The following is a 23,484-nucleotide window of genomic DNA, read 5'->3' on the forward strand; positions in this document are numbered from 1 at the left end:
GCAAGGTGATTAATGCTTGACTGTCATAAAGGTGGAAATAAAATAAAATCCGAAACTAATGACATATTTCAGCCTTCCGTAATTACGTGAATGTGTTTTAATTCACTTGATAGCTCCCGGCCACAGATACCAGTTTTGTTTTCATTTAACGTGAAAGTAAAAGAAGGGGAAACAGCAAAATCACTAAATGTAAACACGGGTCACGTGGAGACTACCCACAATAACTGAGACTGCTCTGCGCATCAGCCCCGGATCTACGACATTTGTGACTGGCTCAATACAATAAAAAAAAAAATTGAATTTCTAAAATATGTTCACCTTGTAGCGCACATCTTTCTGAAGTCTGAAACATAAAACATATGTATTCGAGGAAATGTAAGACATATTATTTGGTCTTAAGTATGCCAAAGTGCAGTGCCACACCTCTTCATAAAGCATTTTTCTACCGCAAGTCAAAACTATATTCAGGAGAGTGGAAATTGAAACGTCCTGTGGTTCCTCTCCTGCTCCCAGTCGGCCTGTTTGACAGCCTGCCCCTCTTTAAAAAAATCTCGCAATTAATAGCGGATGGGATTATTTGTAATCGAGAGAACATGAACTCTTCAGAAAATCTGAACTCTTTATTGCCAATTAGTTAACAACTTGTTGTTTTGTGTGACATAAAATTAAATATAGGATATATAAAACTAATATTGACAAGAGATAAGCAAGAAATTACACATTTCTTCGAACCTTAGCGCCTATGATTTTTTTTTCTCTCTAATGTTTACATGGCGTGCTTTCCTTTCTGCGAAAGAATCTATTACCTCATCAAAGTTCGTCAAACGTTTTGCTACATGAAAAGTCGAAATGTCGTTATCTAATACTGAAATTGCTGTTAATACAAATAATACCCAAGCCTGATGCGGTTTCTCGATCTGATTATGTCTATTTTGTCACTGTCTGCTAGATAAAACAAAATAGTCCTTTCTAATATGGCAGCAATTCTGTAACACACCAAATAAATGAGACTGTTTTGGCACAAATGGCCATTTTTATCACACGACAGAATATAATCCACGAAGTACCAACATCAAATGCCTATTAGGCCTACTACAAGCAAAAAGCTTTATGTTAGGAAACAGTTTCACATTTAATTCATACGCACCAGCTTCTCAAGCATGAGATCGAAAATTAGTATTACGAAATTTTTATATAAATTTGGAATCGTCTAATTCTTCCATAATTTGTGTGATATCCCCGTTTCTTCTCCTTCCTCGTTCTAACAAACAATCTCATCAATTCTGTAGCTATTGCTACCACTGTCAAAATTTGTTCGCCGATTAACTTTACTAACCCTGCCAGAATCACAGGTTTAGTTATCCTGCAATTATTTTCCGGTTAGGCGTTATTAAGTGTTCGAACAACACGTTTTCCGCGCTACTTCCAGAACAGAACATACGCGGCTGCTAGTCAGGGACTGTACAACTGGTCCGTACTAGTGTAGCGATCTAGCCAAAAATCTTCTGTCAAAATTTCATTTTCTTGGATACACTGAGAAGATAGTACGTTATCTTTCTCACCTGTTATTCCTCTCAGACGTTTATTTCCATTCTGGTAGTCTCATTCGCTAGGAATTATAACAACAATGATCAGTCACAAACCCAATCAACCACATAATTAAACAGCGATTGGCATTCATCCATTCGGTTTTACTCCGTTCAGCTCGTATAGCCCCGTCCCCTTTTGTCTGTGGAAAATTTATTTCTAGATACGACGAGGATTCTCCCGACAGAGACATCACGCATTCAAAAATCAACTTATGTTTCATTCAGAAATCATCTTAAAATGTGTTCAAAAATGTTCAAAAACCAACACGGAAGCGTTTCAAAATCATATGAATAATCGATAGACAAACATGGGCTGGATGCTAGGCGCTTTGTGAAACAAGTTTTTTCCCCCTAAAGGATATGAATTTGGCGCCCCCTTTTCCCGGTAGCCTGCAAATGCTTGCACAGGCACAGCCACCTTCCTGTAGCCAGAAGCGGAAGAATCTACTACATTGTGTTAACTGTAAGATGGCAGAGCTGTGAGGGGAGCGCAGGGAGAGGAGGAAGCAAGCATTGGCTGGCGAGGGGAGAGGAGCCGTTGGGGGGGTGACAAGGCACGCCTACCAGTTGCAGTGCTGGGACTACAAATTGCTCATCATGGTTACACGAAAACAGACGAAAGGCTTGGAAGTAAAACTCGCTTTAAATGTTGTTCGTAAATGAAACTGAAATCGTCATGTACATTAAAATCTCTATATATATATGTATGTATGTTTGTCTACTATGTACTCACAAACCATTCATCCGATTGCAATGAAAACTGTTTGAATCTTCCAATGCTACGCATGCTTTGTCCTGTGTATGTAGCAGCTCTCACTGAAGATTTGTAAATGGGGTGAAGCAATTTTTTCTGCTCCCTTTCCCTTTCGCAGCATTCAATCAAACGCAATATAATTTTGTGAGCATCACTACGTAATACTGGTTTCCTTCTAACAGTAAGGCCTACCGGTAGGGGTTGTTGGCGACTCCCGAGATGGGCAAGCAACTGCCTCTTCACTCATTTTGATAATGTTTAGCATAACTGCACAATAAAAACACGCAGAGCCTTACAGCGCAAAACAATAACGAAGCAGACGATAATGGCTACCTTGTACAACACAGTCAGCTACGTAATGTTGACAGCAGTCGAAACTGCGTGCCTACCGAAGCCTCCCGACGTTTACCGACTTCTACCGATTCAGGACTAGGGAGAGGTGTGCTATCTAAAAGTTTACACACTGTACTCAAACGTAACTCAATTGAGCATGCGCCCGCGCGTAACTGCTAAAACAAATCAAATGTAAACAGTTGCGCCTTCACGCTTATTGGAGGCAATTTGTTGTTCTCAAGCACTGCATAGTCTTCCTAAAGCCTTTGACACATCTTCAATTGGCAGACACTTGCGTGAGCACTGTGTGTCGTATATGGCGCATTTCCTTTGCAATTTAAGTTATTTTCGTTTCTTTCTCTCATTTATGTTTTATTGTTGAAGTATTAATCTGCAGTAGTGGGATACAGTAATATCCTTTGTTAGAGCATCGTTTCTTGATGATGATTATTTGGAATATGAGAAAAATGAAGTCGTGGAACACACACAAATAAACAATGAGGTACGTGATAATTCAGGCAGTCAGAAAGGTATAATTAGTGAGTCCTCTTACTCAGAAAGCAGTAGTTTGTCAGATCCAGAAGTAATTCCATCTAATAGTGACATGTCTTTGTGTAATTTACAAACAGCTTCACTGAACAAGCAACAGTCATGCATTAATTTAGATTTTAAAGAAATATGAAATGATTTATTAACGGAGGAAGTGAAAGCTGCTAAACAAGAGGTATCTGGTGGTCCAATTTTGAAATAACAATTGAGAATTGGAAAGGCATGTGTCTAATAGAAACAGGTAGTCCTATTTGTTGTATATCTGGTAAATTAAGAGAAAGGTTGAAAAACAGTGCTTCATGCATAGAATTTCCTGTAACAGGTGTTAAGATTAAGGGAGCTACAGGTAAGTACAGCAAGCCAATTTCCAAACAAGCTTTGATTTCATTTTTAATTGGGGATTTATTGTTTGAACAAGGATGTTTTGTGGTGGTTGACCTAAATGAAGATGTTCTGTTGGAAATGAATTGGATAATAAAAGCAAATGCAATTTTTTATTGTGAAAACTTAAAAATATATTTCACAGAACCAAAATCTGGTAGTTCTGATGAGGCCAAATTACATTTAAAGTGTACAGAAAATTGCAGTAATCAGATAAGAGAAATTGAATTTTCTGATGACATATGCATTGAAGGTTTAGAGGAGGAATAGGACAATTTTGATAGTAATAGTTTTTCACAGTTAGTCAATGCAAAGTAAAAATTGCAGATGGCTTATCTAGTTCTGAGAGAGAAGATTTAGATCAGTTTCTGTGGGAATATTGTGACTTTTTTGTAATAAGCCAGTAAGAGTTGAAAATTATGTCTGTAAATTAAAAATGAAACAGCATGATCCATTTTTTATCAAACCATATACGGTCCAAATTTGCAAAAGAAAATTAGTGGATGGAGAATTACAGAAGATGCTAAAATGGAGGATAGTGGAAAGGAGCAGCAGCCAGTACAATAACCCACCGGTTGCTGTTTCTAAGAAAGATGGAAGTGTTAGGCTGTTTTGGATTCTCGCCATTTGAACAAATTCCTTGAACAGGAAACTGACCATCCTGAATCCATAGAGGAATGATTGAATAAATTCCGTGACACAAAATATTTTTTCTGTCTAGATTTGACATCAGGGTTTCACCAAATTGTTTTAGAACCAAATTCAAGACAGTATTCTGCATTTTTATATAATGGAAAAAGCTATCAATATTGTGTGGTGCCATTTGGACTCAACATTTCAGTTGCTGAATTTATCTGTGCTTTAGATTATGTCTTACGTAGGGAATTATTGTCCAAATTGGTAATTTATGTGAATGATATTTTAGTAACTAGTAACACATGGACAGAACATATTGAAACTTTAAGGCAAATTGGGAAAAAAGTTTAGACAGGGGGGTATGACTCTGAATTTAGAGAAATGTAAATTTGGAGTGACAGAATTAAAATTTTTAGGCCGCCACACTGTTAGTGAAAAGGGGATTCTGCCTGACAAAGATAAACTCATGGCCATAGAGGAATTTCCGATACCCAAAAATAAAAAGCAACTTAGATCTTTTTATGGTTTGGCAAACTTTTACCGAAAATATGTCTGTACACAGGCACTTAATGCACCATGTCTCAGAGAACTTCTAAAGAAAAATTCAGTTTGGGATTGGACAACTAAATGTCAAGAGGCATTCAATGAAATTAAGAAGCAACTTTGCAACAGTAAAATCCTTCATAGGCCTCATTGGGCTTTATCATTCTGTCTTATGACTGATGTTTGTCAAATATATGTTTGCAATCTTTTTATTTCAGTAATGAAGCCATAATTAAGAATAATTAGGTTAGCATTGTTGTTTTTCAGTATTTTTTAAAATATGATGTATATCCTATGTAAAAATCTTTTTTATTGTATATGCCAGTTTCAGCAAGGTTTTGTGGATAGTTACTCATATTAATGTTAAAATTTTAATTGTTAATTTTATTAACTTGGACTGTAGTTTTCTTGTCCTCATCATTAAAAATCTATAAATAGGAGGAGCACAAGGCTCAGAGGAGGTCAGTTGGAGGCAATTTTGAGACGCAACCAGTGTATCACATGTCTATGCAATAATCTATTTGTTGTAAAACAGTATTGTGACTATGTAGCCTGTCATGTGGAGTGGGCTCCCACTAAGAAGAAGTGGTGCAGTTTGTCATAAATAAACCACTATAAAATGACTTGGTAACAGGATTATTTCATGGAATTCACATAACTTGATCTAGTTCGCAGATGAAATGGACCTGGCCAATGACGGTTCCAGCAGTAGCAGCAGCAGCAGCAGCAGGAAGCAGATTACTCCGAGTTACACAGTACAAAGATATGTATGAATAATGAACCGAACTACATATGTGCCACTGCAGAACTAATTACTAATGTGTAATGTTTGGAAACTGTTATAGCAGTAAACATTGGCATTTGTCTCAAAGTTATCTTTGAGTGGTGTGGGCCAAAGTGATCAAAAGATACTCCCATGATCACGCATTCTTGATGTCTATGTAAGACAACTGTAATGACAAACTTTTGAGATTTCTTGTCTAAATCAAATAATCTCTTTCAATGTCGGAATTTTTGCCGCAATAACAATTTCACAGTGGTTGTCAACAACGTCACTCACCTGCATTCCCATCAGTTAGATTAGATTAGATTAGATTAGATTAATACTAGTTCCATGGATCATGAATACGATATTTCGTAATGATGTGGAACGAGTCAAATTTTCCAATACATGACATAATTAGGTTAATTTAACAACATACTTAAGTTAATATAACAACTTTATTTTTTTTTTATTTTTTTAAATATTTTTTTCTTTTTTTTTCTTAATTTATATCTAAAAATTCCTCTATGGAGTAGAAGGAGTTGTCATTCAGAAATTCTTTTAATTTCTTCTTAAATACTTGTTGGTTATCTGTCAGACTTTTGATACTATTTGGTAAGTGACCAAAGACTTTAGTGCCAGTATAATTCACCCCTTTCTGTGCCAAAGTTAGATTTAATCTTGAATAGTGAAGATCATCCTTTCTCCTAGTATTGTAGTTATGCACACTGCTATTACTTTTGAATTGGGTTTGGTTGTTAATAACAAATTTCATAAGAGAATATATATACTGAGAAGCTACTGTGAATATCCCTAGATCCTTAAATAAATGTCTGCAGGATGATCTTGGGTGGACTCCAGCTATTATTCTGATTACACGCTTTTGTGCAATAAATACTTTATTCCTCAGTGATGAATTACCCCAAAATATGATGCCATATGAAAGCAATGAGTGAAAATAGGCGTAGTAAGCTAATTTACTAAGATGTTTATCAGCAAAATTTGCAATGACCCTTATTGCATAAGTAGCTGAACTCAAACGTTTCAGCAGATCATCAATGTGTTTCTTCCAATTTAATCTCTCATCAATGGACACACCTAAAAATTTGGAATATTCTACCTTAGCTATATGCTTCTGATTAAGGTCTATATTTATTAATGGCGTCATACCATTCACTGTACGGAACTGTATGTACTGTGTCTTATCAAAATTCAGTGAGAGTCCGTTTACAAGGAACCACTTAGTAATTTTCTGAAAGACAGTATTGACAATTTCATCAGTTAATTCTTGTTTGTCAGGCGTGATTACTATACTTGTATCATCAGCAAAGAGAACTAACTTTGCCTCTTCATGAATATAGAATGGCAAGTCATTAATATATAATAAGAACAACAAAGGACACAAGACTGACCCTTGTGGAACCCCATTCTTGATAGTTCCCCAGTTTGAGGAATGTGCTGATCTTTGCATGTTACGAGAACTACTTATTTCAACTTTTTTTGAACTTTATTTGAACAGTGTATACACTGGGAGAAAGTCAGGTCTAATATGCAATAATACTTTACCGGAACCACTGAGCCATATGTCCAGCATGACCTCCATGACGACATGTTTGACACCAAGTGAACCATGAAGAAAATTCCGTCAATTTTGCTACACCTCCAGGGCAAGTGCCTGATGCAGTGCCCATATGCATGAGGCAAATAGCACATCGTGGTAATGGTTTACGACACTGAGGGCATGCTGACATCTAAAAATACAAGGCAACTGTCATACAAATAAGATATAAAATAATAAACACAGTATAACAACAAAAAACAAAATATTTGAAAAATATCAAATATCGCCAAACTCTTTACATTTTCAATTTCGGCAGATCAGTTATCAGATGTCACATAATTATATGAGTACTGCACAATTAATTCAGAAAACTAGGAAAAAGCTGTTTTGTGTCAATTAGCAAATGGATACAACCCAATTCATTCAAAAAAATACTGCCACAAGCTGTGCTTGATGCAACGTGGTGTAGCAGTTAGTGTCATTGGTTGGCATACAGCGGGCCCCCAGTTAAAACCCAACCACCAGCATTTATCTGTTGTTTAGTATTTATTGTTTCTGGAAGGTTATTGACTTTTTTTTTTAATAATGCTTTTATATCCTGGAAAATTCAATGTCTGTATAAATGGCAGCCTTCTACATCTAGGAGTTCAATTTGGTTCTATCTATATGTTGGCATTTGTAACAGACGTGCTTTCAGCGGGAAATGTTGTGCTACACTGGTGGTCTTGCTTTGGGATTTGGACTTGATTGTGGTTACAACGTGGCATTGTTCGGTGAAGTTGTTGGATACTTCAGGGCATTTATAACACTGTGGTTCCAATTAGGCAATGTAAAAGTCATCATCTACAAGGAATAGAAAGAACCAGCATACAAATAGTACTTCCTTCTCTATGTTCATATGTTCAGGAGACCAACGGATTCCAAAACAATAGTAAGTTATCTGCAGCACATCAGGCATCCAATAGAGTTTTCCGGAGAAATTTAGTTGAAGAATAACTGAAGAACAGGGCCCAATGTCACAGGGAAATGACACAGTCCCATATACAGAATGTTTTGGCCCTATGTCGTACTTTGAATCCAAGTACAACAAAAGCTGCCAGCTTCTCACACTTGATGATAGGCTTCACAGAAGACAAATACCAAGCTCTTTGTTGAAGGATATTACAACAACGAAGGAATTCATCAGGTGGAGCCAGTGCATTGTGGAAATGCAAAAGAAAAGGTCAAACAAAAGTAGACAACTCCTGAATGTGGTCCCTACAGCAGTTGTGGAAGACACCATAAACACACCAAGCAGTAATAGAAGAAACACAGTAGTTCATGGCAGCCAGAACCAAGAGACCGAGTAAGCACAAAAGAGCAGCCATGAATGTCGACCCCATACATCAGGAGATAACAGGAATATTGAAAAGGTGTATCTAGCACCAATCTCTGCCACCAGTAGAAAGCGCCAGGAAGATTGACTCTATCAATCAGACGTATGCTGCAGTCATTGAGTAACAACCCATTTTTTGGGCAATTAAGGTATAACCAATTCCTCTGCTGAGTATAAAGTCCCACAGAAGAACAGACATTTGGAGGACAGAGGACAACACACAGAAATGTTACCTCTGTGGATGCCATAGACATGTATGTTACTGCAGAGAAAGAAAACAAGTATTCAACAACTACTACACTGCCAGACACCAATCACCAAGCAGTTCTACTCACACCTGTCAATGGCAGACAATTACAATCCACCTGTGGAGCAAATCCTACCACTGTACCCCGGGTTGAGGTCATTCCCCAACAAGCTGAAGGTGTTCCCTGTCACTGTAAAGAGATACCCTAGCAACTTAATTCAGAAAACTAAGTGAGAAGACCATATATGGAGGTAAGATGCACAAAATGAAAATCATTCACTGCTGACAGATACCAAGACGTAAGTATATTCATCAATGTCATCACCAACAGTAGGCATGTCTGGATGGTAGTCAACTCAGGAGCTTCTTATTCTGCAAAGTCAAATTTTTATTGTCACCAGTTAATGAAGACTATGTTCAGTGATATGAAAATGATTGTGTTAAGAGTCACAAATGAAAAATATGTCCAAGTCACACGAACATGTATTGCAACAGTAACTACCAATGACAGAACACAGCCCTTTGAATTTGTCATTTTAGCAGAACGTCCTCATTATATTATTCTTGGGTGGATGGATCTTCTTGCAGTCATCACAAGCATGATAAGACCATGGAAGAACAGAGTTCCAGACTGACAAAGCTATTCCCATAAGCATGCTTAAAAAAAGTTGCTCTGAGCTGTTGTTTACCTTCGAAGATGAAGTTATCTGACTGTCATCAACAAGCAAAGTTCCATTTGTCAATCTAGATGTTTAAATAACTGCAAAGCTTTTGTCAGTTGCAAAAAGCTACTCAATCTGACCAAAGAAATCTACATACCAGCAACAATAATTCATACTGTAGGTGGTCACAGAAAACCTTGTATCACTAATCGCCATGAGCAGCTGGAACTCACACCTAAAGACATGTGCACAGGAACATCCAAATCAATCCACTATGGGCAGCTCATTGCCATTGAGGAAGAATTATGTTCTGCTACCACTACAGATAAAGCATTGGAGGAAGCTACTATTGAAATGTCAAAATGATTCGGCTTGACTGAGGAACAATGTTAGCAACTGTTAGCCAACCTGACACAATTTCTGGATGCTTTCAAATCCAGAGTGGTTAAGACAGACTAAGCAGCCAATGGTAAAACAACATACCAACAGTGAGAATTATCCATCAAATAGCTGCCACCAATAGCTGGGTGTTGACAGCTGAAAAATGGATAAATCGGTAAAAGTAGAGAACATGCTGCAAGGTGACATCGCTGAACCTTCAAAGAGTTCTTTGCCTTCTCTTGTAGTGCCTGTGAACATGAAGGATGTCACATGGGATTTATGCATCGACTGACTAAAATCATGAGGAAATATGTCTACCCACTGCTGCACATTGATAACACCCCAGACTGCTTGAAAAGAGCAAAGTATTTCTCAACTATAGACATGCAGACAAGCTATGTCAAATAGAGGTTGACAAGGTTGACCAGGAAAAGACTGTCTTCACAGCTCCTGATGGGTTCTATGAGTTTAAAGTTATGCCATTTGGGCTATGTAATGCTCCACTCATTTTTGAACATATAATGGACAACCTTCTTTGACATCTTAAAAGGACTTCATGTCTTTACTACCTGGATGACAGTGTCATTTTTTCGAGGATATCTGAAGAATATCTCAGTGAATCCAGATGACAGACCTCTGCCTGAATCAGAAAAAACACCTCTTCAAAAAAATAAAAGTTCTGGGGCACCTGGTGAATAGCGATGGAGTTGGTCCTAATCCAGAGACAATAAGAGCAGTACCAGATTTCCCAACTCCTCACCACTTCGTGATTTGAAAATATTTCTTGGTATGTGCTTGTACTACTAGTGTTTCTTGAAGAACTTTAGTATGAAGGCACATCCCTTGTGAAAACTACTGCAGGGAGACACCAAATTCTCCTGGAACAAGGTGCACAAAAGTTCATTCCTTGTCCTCAAGGAGGTGCTAACATCTTTTTCAGTCCTAACACTGTATGAGGAGAATACTGATATTGAACTTCACACTTTTGTTGTGGTTATAATGAACTACTCTGCAACCAAGAAAGAGAGGGTTGCAGTTGTTTGGATCACCAACACGTTTGTTTGTTTGGCAAACCATTCATCTTTGTGTTGGACCACGATTCTCTATGCTGGCTGACTAGCCTGAATGTTCCGTTGGGTCAACTGGCAAGATGAGCTCTGTGGCTGCAGGAGTACAAAATCACAGTAATATACCAAAATTGATGCAAACAGGACATCAACTGCCTTTCAACCAATCCTTTTGTGGAACAAAGCAGCATGGAAGAAATCACAGTCATCACTGCATTAAACAACATTGCTGCTAAACAGAGGAAAGATCCAAGCATTGCTGGAGACCACTTAAGCCTTGAAGGAGGAGGAACTGACCAAAGGAGAAATCCAATTAATAAAGGGAACAATGTGTAAGAGAAACTATGATCTGATTGGCAGAAATGTTTCCTCATTATCCCAGCTAATCTACAGCCAGTCATCTTGAAGTTTTCCATGACATTCCAACATTTGGTCACCAGGGATTCGCGAAGACTTTGGACAGGATAAGATACAGGTATCATGAGCCATATGTCCACCAATTCATTAGACATTATTTGGGTAATGATAGCAACAGAATAGTGTGCCACAATTACCTCTGTGGCATCTGATACTGATTCCATTTGCAGCAGCACCATTCCACTAAATTTGAATGGGCCGCTTATGAAGGTTCCCTACGTCAACAAACAGGAATTAATGGATAATAGTCTGCACTAACTCCCTCAATCGCTACGCTGTCACCAAAGCTGTACTGCCTGCCAAAGCTTCAGATATTACAAGGTTCCTTGGAGAAGACAGCATTTTGAAGTATGTAATACCCAATTTGATGATCTCTGATCATGGAAAGGATTCCCAGTCCTGACTAGTCTCAGAGGCAGTTTCCATTGCTACATCACCCACAGGATGATAACTGCCTACCATCCACAGATGAAAGGGCTCACAGAACATATTAATAAGACATTGGTAAATATGCTCTCGATGTATGTTGATGTCGAAATGAGAGATTTGAATACAACTCTTTCTGTTGTGACATCTGCGTATAACACACACAAAATGAGACACTACAAACTTCACAGAGTTCTACCAGCTTCACAATCACAAGGCTAAAATGATAATGGGCACTGTTCCTGTTTCAAACTGACAATAATCATAACATTTATGTGAAATACATACCTGGGTCAGAGGAGAAAGAGACCTGACTTGTATATGGACAATGGATGCCCAGGAGAAGGACCAAGCAACAATGACAAGCACCAACCAGTGAGTAGTCTCAGAGGCAGTTTCCATTGCTACATCACCCACAGGATGATAACTGCCTACCATCCACAGATGAAAGGGCTCACAGAACATATTAATAAGACATTGGTAAATATGCTCTCGATGTATGTTGATGTCGAAATGAGAGATTTGAATACAACTCTTTCTGTTGTGACATTTGCGTATAACACACACAAAATGAGACACTACAAACTTCACAGAGTTCTACCAGCTTCACAATCACAAGGCTAAAATGATAATGGGCACTGTTCCTGTTTCAAACTGACAATAATCATAACATTTATGTGAAATACATACCTGGGTCAGAGGAGAAAGAGACCTGGCTTGTATATGGACAATGGATGCCCAGGAGAAGGACCAAGCAACAATGACAAGCACCAACCAGTGAGTTACAGCCCTTGAGCCTTGGTATGGCATTTTACACCTGTGTGGAAAGTGGAACTATTACAGAAGTTACTAAAGCACTACTCTGGACTACACTGTACCCTTCAACGCTTGCTGGGCATCACATATGAATGAGGATTACAACCCTGCATCATGAAGACAAAAGCACAGAGACATATCCACGTCCTCCATATGAAGGCATATTACAGTCCAGAGGTGCAGATCGATGATAGGAGGTTCGAGGAACCTGAAGACCCATTCGACTACCGCAAAGCTTCCACGATAGGGGCTGTACTCATTACAGTAAAGACGACTAGACAACATGACCAGAATGTGAGGATCTGTCATACATAGGATGAACGGGAAGATCAAGATCCATGGTGTTATAGTCAGCACCAATGAGAATTTCTGAGACACTGAGGTGCTGTTTCTCCAAGAATGGTACAATGCCATGAGCTGTGCTGCATGCAGTGTGGCATAGTGGTTACTGCCACTAGCTGTCATGCTGCGGGTTGCCAGTTCAAACCCAACCACCATCATTTATTTGTTATTTAGTATATACCATTTCTGGATGTTCTCAAAATTTCTTGTGTTTATAGTGTTTGTATATTTTGAAATATTCTGTTTGTAAACAAGTGCATGATAAAAAGTAATGGTTACAAATTCCTTATATGAAAACTCTTAAAGGTTTTTAAATAAAGCAAACTTTATTAACATTTTACATCCTTCAAATCTACATAATAGTTTCCAAATACAGTCATCCTGGCAAGAAACACATTTCTCCCAATGAGAGACCAGATTGCTGATACAGTCACTGCAGAATGTTTGACTTTGTTGATGGCGCCACAACCTCATCTCTGCTTGCACCACTTTTTTAAAAGTGTTCTTTAATTTATGGAAACAGCTGAAAATCAGATGAGGCCACGTCGGTACTGTGTGGCGGGTGATTGTTGGCATTCAACATCAGGCATCAGATTGTTCCAAATGTCTCAGCACTCATGTGTGTTGTAGTATTGTCATGCTCACTGTGTCGACGAACTCTTCAGATTCACACTTTCAGTTTTCTGAGAGCCTCACAGTACTTTGCAGAGTTTATGGTGGCATCTTTAGGCACGAATTCCAAATGCACCACACCTCGAACATCCCAGAAAACTGTGAGCATGACTTTGACTGCTGATGGCATGATCTTGAACTCTTTTGGTGTTGGCGATCCTTTGTGGTGGTACTCCATTGATGCTCTTTTGTTTTCAGTCCCAAAATGGTGGACCAGCTTTCATCACCTGTCACAATGTTGTTTAAGAACCACTGACCCCCATGCTCAGGCACGTTTTCTGCAATTAGAAACTCAACTACTATGCCCTGTTTCTCACACACTAACACAGTTACATCACACGCTGCCATTTTGTACTCTACAATTCAGAGCACTCTAGTGGCAGAGTTTTGCAGTTTGTATCAGCGACGCATGACATGCAATATCTCAAACAAAACTGAGAGCAGAATACAAAATTAGGAGGCATTACTTTTCAGTACACCCTTGTGAACAACAGCACTCTCCATCCAAGAGATCAGTTCGATTGTGTCTGTATGTTGGTGTTCGTAATAAATGTGCTTTCAGTGCTAAGTGCTTTGCATCACTTAAGTCCATGGTTTTGGATTTGATCCTGATTGCTGTTATGACATGACAATACATTACCAATTGTTTTGGGTCAATGACAATTTTGTATAAGAATGGCAATCTGACTGACCTTCAGTTTCTGTGCTGTAGTACCCAGACGAGCAAATGGTCCTCTATTTTTATTATGACCCTGCATCTGTGCTGATATGCTCTTGCCACAAAAGTTGCATGAGACGAAAACTTGTTGTGCTGGTGGTTTACTGGGACAGCACGTTCTGAATACAATGTCAAATTGTGCTCTTTGATTCCACAGCTGCCAAGTGTCCAGTAAATCACGGTAACTGCAATACATATATTGAAAACAAATTACTACACAGTTAATTTTAATGCCGCTAATATTTATTTTGACACGAATAAACATTACTGTAGTCAAAATCTGAAATATAATCTGACAGAGAAAAAGTCACAAAACAACAAGTAGTAACTAAAAGTAAGTATAATTAAAATAAAAGTTAAGTATGTGGTTACCACAGTTATTGTGGAAAGGAGGAAGAAGGATGAAAGGTTAGATTCTATCTCCTCATCAACAATAAAGTTATTGGAGACAGCATTAACTTAGTTCAGGACATGAATTGGCTACTGCATTGTGTGGACACAGCATAAAGATAATGAACTGTATGAGGACAGAATCTGGCATGGTATCCCTCAGCAGGACATCCAACAACTATATCAATCAATGCCAATCTGAATAACTGCTTGCTCAATTTGTGAAGATCTATCCCTTGAATACGTCATCCAATTTTTCTGAAATTGAATCATTTGTTTGTCTGTATAGGTACATCACATCTACCAATTTCTGTACCATTCAGATAACACCTTTGTTCTGCTTTGTTCTTTTTTTTTTTTTCTTAAAGTGCATTTTCTTTTTGAAATGTTGGTTACACATTGCTTTAGTCTTATTGATAATGGAAAGAGTAAAGGTAACAACACACCATATAGTTGAGGGATGGAGTGGTTGGTAGAAGAGTGAAACTGAAAATGTTGCCGAGCTTTTGAATGAGTCCTCCTTCAGAGCTAGCAGAATATACATACATACCAACACACACAAACTTGCATGGTTACGTTGCCCTGACACTGCAGTTCACCTGGTACAAGGGCTAATATTGGGTGGAGTGGGCAAGGGGAGAAAAGCGGCTGGGAACAATAGGATTGTTGAAGAGAAGGGGTTGATGGTGGGAGGGACAGACAGTAGCAAGCACATGGAATAGTAATTTGCCATTGTTGAGATCAGCCAGTCGCAAGGTTGAAATAAAAAAATGAAAAACAACAAATCCAGATAAATATTATTATAATTATTCATGAATAACAAATAAAAATGTATATTGGAAAAAATTTGTTCACTTACACAAATAAAAACATTTATTCATCATCTGTGAACAAAAAAAGTTATGAATAAAAGGTAAATTTAAAATGCAAAGAGATTAATTATGGGCCAGAGATTTTCTCTGCTCAGGGACTGGGTGTTGTGTTGTCATTGTCGTCATCATCATCATCATCATCATCATCCCTCCCCATCGACACGCACGCCGCCAAAGTGGCGTCAACTCAAAAGACTTGCACCAGGCGACCAGTCTACCTGACAGGAATCCTTAGCCACACGACATTTCATTTTTCACTTCCTTGAAAGTTCACATATTTTCTTTCAGTAATGTCATATGTAGTAACATTCAGGGTAACTCATATTTAAGAAAGAAGGTCTTCATTGCTCAAAAATTGCTGTAAGAGTCATAATTGGTGCACACCCACAATGATCTTGAAGACATCTGTTTACAGAGTTTGGTATTCTGACTACAGCTCAACAGTATATTTATTCTCCCATGAAGTTTGTTGAAAATAATCCACTGCAGTTCAAATTTGTTGAAAATAACCCACTGCAGTTCAAAAGAAACAATGATGTACCAGAAGGAAAAAAGACTTCAGCTCCAGCCGCCAGTGTGTTGCAATATTAAGACCTCTTATGTACTTTACGTCCCTCATGAAATTTTTACATCCCAAAGCGCTATGTAACTGCACAAACCTAGGTCTGGACCGCAAAATTACTCCTCCTTGTAACACAAGCTTACTCAGAAGGAAACATGACCATCTTGCATTAATATTCTCTAGCTACATGTACACATCAGAACAAAAATGAAGAAATCTACGCAACTGGAGAATTATTATGAAATGAAGTTAAACAGCTTAATCATGCCAATCATGTTGAAGAATAGCACATCTCCTGAAAACATAATTCACTTTACTATTGTGAGCTTTAAAATAAATACACAAAAAAGGAAAAACCACAGCTGTGTTAGAGGTTAAATATCACTATGATACTTATTTAATTAGATATTAACTTGTTTCATTCATTTACACTGCATTTTTGAATCACAACACAAAAAATTCAGATCAAAGTGATCTCTGGCACATGCTACAGGTCAGAAAATGGACACTTTGACATAATGAACAAAGCATGTCAATAATGCGAAGATGGTGCTTCACAAACATCTTACTAACTCCAATGTATACGCTCAGGCACTAGGGGGCTGCAGTGGGTCTGAGTGACTGACAAACATCCTGTGCATGCAGAAGTTCAAAACTGTACTTTCAGAAGGTCATAACTGAGTACTACCAGTATTATGTCCCAAATTTTCATGCAAGATCAATTGCTGGGGCTGATATCTTGCAAGTGTGCTTTTTTCCTCCTTAAGATATGAGGACAAGTTGGTGACGTTTCCTAGTCAGAGTTAGTCCAAAAAACATTTAATTATTTTGGATATCCACAGCATTCCACAAAGAATCACATTTCTGAAGCTTTGTGACGCATTATCGCTAATGTCATTTTAGGAGCCCTTAGATTTTAAGTCTGTTGATAGTATCACTACCAATCACTACTGAGTTCATACTTTAATCATTGAGTTTGTAGCATCACAAACAGAAGAGAATTGCTTGACTATTTAAACATATCAACTAGGATTAGCAGCATTAGTACAGCTGAGGAAGGTGTTGGAGATTAGTCTCCATTGGCTAAATTCTCATCTTTGCCTAGGTATGCAGACTACTCTCAAATGTTCATAAGAGAGGGAGTGGAGGAACCACTGGCAAGTGCAGAGTTAATTTGATATGGCCGTGTAAGGAGAGTAGCTGCTAACTTGACTTTGCATTTTTTTTCCCACTGTAAGAGGTGAAAGAAGTGATAAGAGACATAAAAACTGATAGGATCAATAGGGGATCAAACCTATGGGCAGTCTGAAACTTTTCTGAGCCTATGAGGCACACTACTTTATAAAGCATTAGCAAATTTCTCATCAAATACAAACTGCACTCAGCCACATGAACAAACACTGGTTACATATGACACGACACATTCACTTAAGTGAATTATGCTTGCCTTAAATCAGCCAGAGGATGTGAAAGGACAATTTAAGGTAGTTAATGGATTACTTTGTAAGAAAACTTGATCCATTTGGAAAGAGGTGGCTACCAGTGATTCCTTAACACATAAACTTAGATGTTCTAAGTGAAGACAGTTAGAATTCTAACATGCTGAAGATTTAAGGCAAGCATAATTTCAGATATCTTGGTGTCCTTCTTCTGCTCAGCAGAGAGATCCTGGAATGCAGTGAGACAGTCACTATCTTCATTAAAGTCTTGATGGTCTTGCATAGGGTTCCTTGAGAGACAGTCGGCATCCTGGTGTTTTCTTCCACTCTTGTACACTATGGTAATGTCATACTCTTGAAGACGCAGTGCCCACCTGGCGAGTTGTCCTGTTGCATCCTTAAGACCTGTCAACAAACAAAGTGAATGATGGTCTGTAACAACTGTGAATGGCCTTCCACAGAGATACTGTTGAAATTTGCACATAGCCCAGATCACAGCAAGGCATTCTCTTTCTGTAGTTGAGTAGTTTCTCTCGGCTTTTGTAAGTGTCGTAGAAGCACAGGCTGTAACCTTCTCTTTTCCACTCGAAATTTGCACCAGAACAGCACCAATCCCATACGTGCTGGCATGTGTGTGCAGTTCTGTAGGTGCTTTCTTATCACACAGGCCAAATACAAGGTCAGTCATCAGAGCTTTTCACAGCACATCGAATGAATTTTGTTGAGCAACAACCCAGATAAATTTAGCTTCAGCTTTTAACAACTCTTGGAGTGGCCTGGTTTTGATACAAAAGTCTTTGATAAAACAATGGTAATAAGAACATAATCTGAGGAAGCTTCTCACATCTCTAATACTTTTAAGAATAGGAAATTACGTTACAGATCTCAACTTATCTGGATCTAGCTGCACACCTTTGTCTGACACAAGGTGTCCAAGTATTTTGATTTCTTTTGCTCCAAAGATACACTTTCTTTGATTAAGTTTCAGTCCGCTTTGTTGGAGACACTTAAGAATGGCCCTCAGTCTTTTTATATTTTCATCAAATGTCTCTGAGAACACTATAATGTCATCTAAATAACAAAGACACATCGTCCACTTCAGGTGACTTAGAAGATTATCATCCGTTCAAAAGTTGCTGGTGCATTATACAAACCAAATGGCATTACCTTAAACTCATACAGGCCCTCGGGCGTGATGAATGCAGTTTTCTCATGATCAGCCTCATCTACTTCGATTTGCCAGTATTCTGAGTACATGTCCATGGTTGGGAAAAACTTAGTCCCCTTCAGACAATCCAGTGTATCATCAATTCATGGAAGAGGGTAAACGTCCTTTTTAGTTATCTTATTAGGCTTCCTGTAATCAACACAAAAGTTCCAACTGCCATCCTTCTTCCTGACCATAGTATCTCATCTTGTCTAGAGCTGGTCAGCCATCCATGAGGATATCAACATAGTTTCCTATCATTTTTGTAGTGATCGACAGCAGAGGATTTTTCTCTTCGGCGGCCTCACCTCCAAGGAAGGTTGCACTCTTTAGTTTTTCAGGTTGCGGAGGCTAGGTGATGGAGACCTTGATCGGCGTGTTGGAGAGCGCCCTCTCCAGCAGCTAGCTTGGGGCAATGGTGACCTACCGTCCTGCACCCACATCCCACATCTTCTTGTCCATCTTCATCATCCTGGAGTTGGTGTCGGCTAAGATGTGTTTAAGTTGTACGAAAGTGTGTTTGGAGAGTCCATAGTGCTAAAAGACAGATGACTCTGATGCCTGGGCTCAAAGAGTTATCCTCTCAACTGTAAGAAGAGCCTAGTAATCAAGTAAAATCAATTAATTCTGGAGTCACTCAGCTTGCCATTAGGAAATGTAATTTTTACAAATGAAACTTTCATGAATTATTAAGTTAAAATTTCCACTGAGTGATGCCAGCAAAGTATTGACATATGTTTTTGTAATTACACTGTTCATATTATTGCAGGTTTTTTACTGATTTTGTGTATGTGCTTTATTTGTTTCACATAAATCATGAGAGATGACAATGTGTTCCAGCCAGCTACAGGCATCACTACGTCAGATTCAGTTGAGTGATATTGCAGTCTGACCAGCGACCAGAGAACTCCTTTGAAGTTGGGAGACACTGCCATGCTATCACTTTGATTACATTTGAAACAAAATGAAATGTAAAAATGGTGTTAATACTGTTGCACCTGAGCTTGCCAGCAGATCATTAAAAAGTTCTTCGTTCTTCTCTGTATGAAATCTTCATCCTATGACTAGCAGTGATTGGAGATGGTTATGAAGAGAAGTAACATAGAAATTTTAAGCAGTGAGTAGGTATAATGAGAAAATTATTATTTAGTTTCAAAAGACTTTGACAGTTAATATTCACAAGGCAAATGGATAGTTTGAAGTATTAAGCAAAGATTCTCTTACGAAACCTTCCACAAAATACAGACATTTACACACGCGAGTTGATATGAGCACGAAGCATAAAACAATAACTCTGAATACTGAGTTTTGCTATTGTGTAACGTATGTAACCTGTTACATGGTTTCGGATATTTGTCTAGCCAGAAAGGTTTCAGTGACATGTGAGAGGAATAATGATTCAACACCAGTAACCATATACAAGAATTTCATGTTTTGTCAAGTAATAATATACATTCCTACAAAATCAATGCTCAGAGTTTTAGAGTTGCTACTTTGATGAGACTTCCATAAAAGATACTGCTCACACATTCCTGATTTTATAAATCCAAGTAGATATTCATAGCTAAATAGTAAAGATGAACTTTGAAGAGTATTAATAACCATTTATGGAGAAAAGTAACAATATTATGGACACACACACACTCATGCAACTTCAACTGCCAGAGACAGTGGTCATGCATGAGCTGCATTTGTGTCTGTGTGTGTGTGTGTGTGTGTGTGTGTGTGTGTGTGTGTGTGTGGGCACGCGGGTCTGTATCTGTCTATCATCTGTTATCGAGTAAGACCTTGTTAGCTGAAATATTATTTCATGACAGACTTTTTGTTGTGCCTACCTGTGACCCAGCATCTCCACTATTTGGTGAGTAGCAACTACCCTTTTCATAACATTATTAAACACCATCTTGGATTTTCCATTGTTTTATTTAAGGAGAAGTGTGTTCTGGCATTTGTGACTCACAAATTACTCGCTGGCTGACTGTGTTGTATAAACACATTTTGAAGTGACTTTAAGAAATGTTAAGGCAAGTGTGCGCTTCACTTTACATCTAAAAGGCTGAACCGAGTGAGGTGGCATAGTGGCTAGCACATTGGACTTGCATTCGGGACGACGACGGTTCAATCCCCCATCCGGCCATCCTGATTTAGGTTTTCCGTGATTTCCCTAAATCGCTCCAGGCAAATGCCGGGATGGTTCCTTTGAAAGGGCATGGTCGGCTTCCTTCCCCATCCTTCCCTAAACCGATGAGACCGATGACCTCGGTGTCTGGTGTTCTCCCCCAAACAATCCAAATCCAAATCTAAAAGGCTGAGCTAGTAATTGACAGAACTGGCATGATGCCTAAAAATGAAACTTAATTTATGTGTGAGGGAATTAGGGATATTGACAGAGAGACTATAATCAACTAACAACAACTTCTAATGTTTAAAAAAAAAAAATCTCAGTTGCAATCAACAAGTTTTAACACACATTTTATGTCCAGGACTTTTCTTATAGCTTTTGATTTTCAAAAAGGAATTGCAGCCCACTAATTTGAGAAAAATGTGATTACAAAGCGGAGGAGGATTCCCTGGTAGCACTGAAAGCATGGATTCCAGTGTTATGCAACCACTTGAGGCTGGCAACAACATTATTGAACTAAGAGATCATTATAAGTCCATATTCATTAGGCAAGTCTGTCGCACGTAGGAATGAACCAGAAACTGTATGTGGAAGGGGGAATATGGCAAGGCCAATGACAATAGGTGTAAAAACTGAAAATCAGTGTTACAGAATGTTGTTTTCATTCAACAGTCAAATTGTGTACCATATGCCTTAACTCTGTTATGACACAAGACGTTGTGGCATATAAACTTTGATAATTTGAAGAAAATGACTGACTGTGGTTTGATTCCAAATTTTGAAATCAAATGTTTTAAACAAATTCTTTAGTTAATCATGTCAATATGGAAAACTGCTTAGGAAGGGATTTATATCAAATTTGCCAACTTGTGCCAGTACTCCAGGAGAATCTGTCAATGCTGATGTGTATGGAGAGATGTCATTCACCTCATTAGTTCTTTTTAAAGATGAAATTCAAAAACCTACAGACAACAGAGATGTAGTTACGTAACATCAAGGATGCTGTGCTTCTGAGGTCACTCAACTTCGAATGTATCTTAAAAACTGCAACAAACTTTGCCCTCCAGTTCATGTACAAAATTATGTGGCTTGTGAGGCAGCCACTGTTGGAGGCGATGACATCCAAAGGCTCTGAGAACTGGTACGAAGCAGTGAAAGATGGAATGTCCTTATTGGCAATAAATAATACCTGGGCCTTGCACAACGTACCTCCAGATCGTCAAACTTTCAGTTTTAAAAGGGTTTGCAAAATCAAATGTAGAGCAGGTGGTAACATAATGAAGTATATACATGGTGTATATGTGGAAATGGAAAAACATTCCCAGATTTTTTCTGGAGTTCCCAGTTAAAAATTCAGTTTTTTCTGGGTGAAAATATAGTTTTTCCGTGTTAAGTGACAGTACACTTTCCCTTGGAACTGTAAAACTTATCAACCCTTCGAATGGTTAAGTTTTTATACACCGGCTTAAAACTTTCCAGGACTTCAGAAGAAAAAGACACATTTTTGAAAGATCTTTGATGTCAGCAACATAAACGCTGCATATTTTCATAGTTCAAGGCTGCATATTTTCGTATTACAAAAGTATAAATTCGAATTTCACCAAACATAGCACATTAGTTTCCGAAGCATCGAAATCGAGATTGTGATTGCCAACCGTAGCTTATGTCACATGATCTCACCAGCTGATGACAGCAAATATTCAGAGCATAAGGCAAGTGATGTAGTCAGACAATAGTAACATCACTGTTAAGCAGTGCGAGACACAGATAGGAAAAGTAATGGTTTGAATTAATATACATAGTGTAGCTACAAGGAAACTAAGTTTTCACATATAATATTGGTCTCCAAGATTAATAAGTTACAAGAAAAGCTAAGCTTTCACTTATAATACAGGTCTTTTTTTTGCGTGTGTTACACTTTAAGATACATCGAACAAATATGCCAGGAAAATTTTAATAATGACATAAATGCCTGGTTTTCTGGGCTCAAAATCCTTCTAAGTGGCTGGTCCTTAAAGTGTTGAGTTTTAAATGAGAGTCAAACGCTCAGTGTTTTAAGAAATTGTTTTAAGAAATTCATCACACATTCTCACATATAACACAGTTCACTTTGCGTAAAATGAAATTTACTTTGATAGTAACGCTTTTCAAACCACCATTCACAATATTTTCCTGCTACCTGTTACAAATAGGTCTGTTTCAGCAGTTGCCAGAGAGTGCCAGAAAACAGGTGTTACTGAGCGTGCGCAACTATGATGACATAGGAAATCCATATGTTATTATGTATAAAGCATTACGGGATCTTACATTATGTCAAAAAAGACATGGGTCATCAGAGGGAACTCTAAGAGCATCAGTATTTCATAAACCACCATACTAAAGTGCATAATTTGGCTTAAAGTGCACATCCGTATGTCCAGATTCACAATGAAGTAGGTCCCAACCTGATATTAAACTTATCAGTGTGGTTTTTAGGATGTAAATTTTCTAGGAATACCACTACTATATTACCTAATGTTTGATTCTTTATTATGGCATAATGTCATATGTGCCTGAAGCAGAAAATGTGCACTTGAAATTATGTGAACAGTTGAAATTAGCCAATAGTGTGGAATGAAACACTTTGCTTCAAATAAATTGACTGTCTCACGGGAAAAGAT

At 38.1% G+C, this 23,484-nt stretch overlaps 1 protein-coding gene across 2 annotated transcripts in view; it reads right to left on the reverse strand.

Moving 5' to 3' along the window:
- The window catches only part of LOC126415193 (GATOR complex protein MIOS), a 212,146-nt gene that overhangs the window by 5,828 nt on the left and 182,834 nt on the right, over positions 1-23,484 (reverse strand). For both annotated transcript variants that reach the window (XM_050083411.1, XM_050083412.1), the window contains 2 exons: positions 14,207-14,417; positions 7,115-7,299 (listed from right to left, as the gene is read on the reverse strand). In XM_050083411.1, coding sequence (XP_049939368.1) covers positions 7,115-7,299; positions 14,207-14,417 — 396 coding nt within the window. The remainder of the gene's footprint in view (positions 1-7,114; positions 7,300-14,206; positions 14,418-23,484) is intronic.

This window comes from Schistocerca serialis, chromosome 1 (assembly GCF_023864345.2).
Source record: "Schistocerca serialis cubense isolate TAMUIC-IGC-003099 chromosome 1, iqSchSeri2.2, whole genome shotgun sequence".
Lineage (NCBI taxonomy): Eukaryota > Metazoa > Arthropoda > Insecta > Orthoptera > Acrididae > Schistocerca > Schistocerca serialis.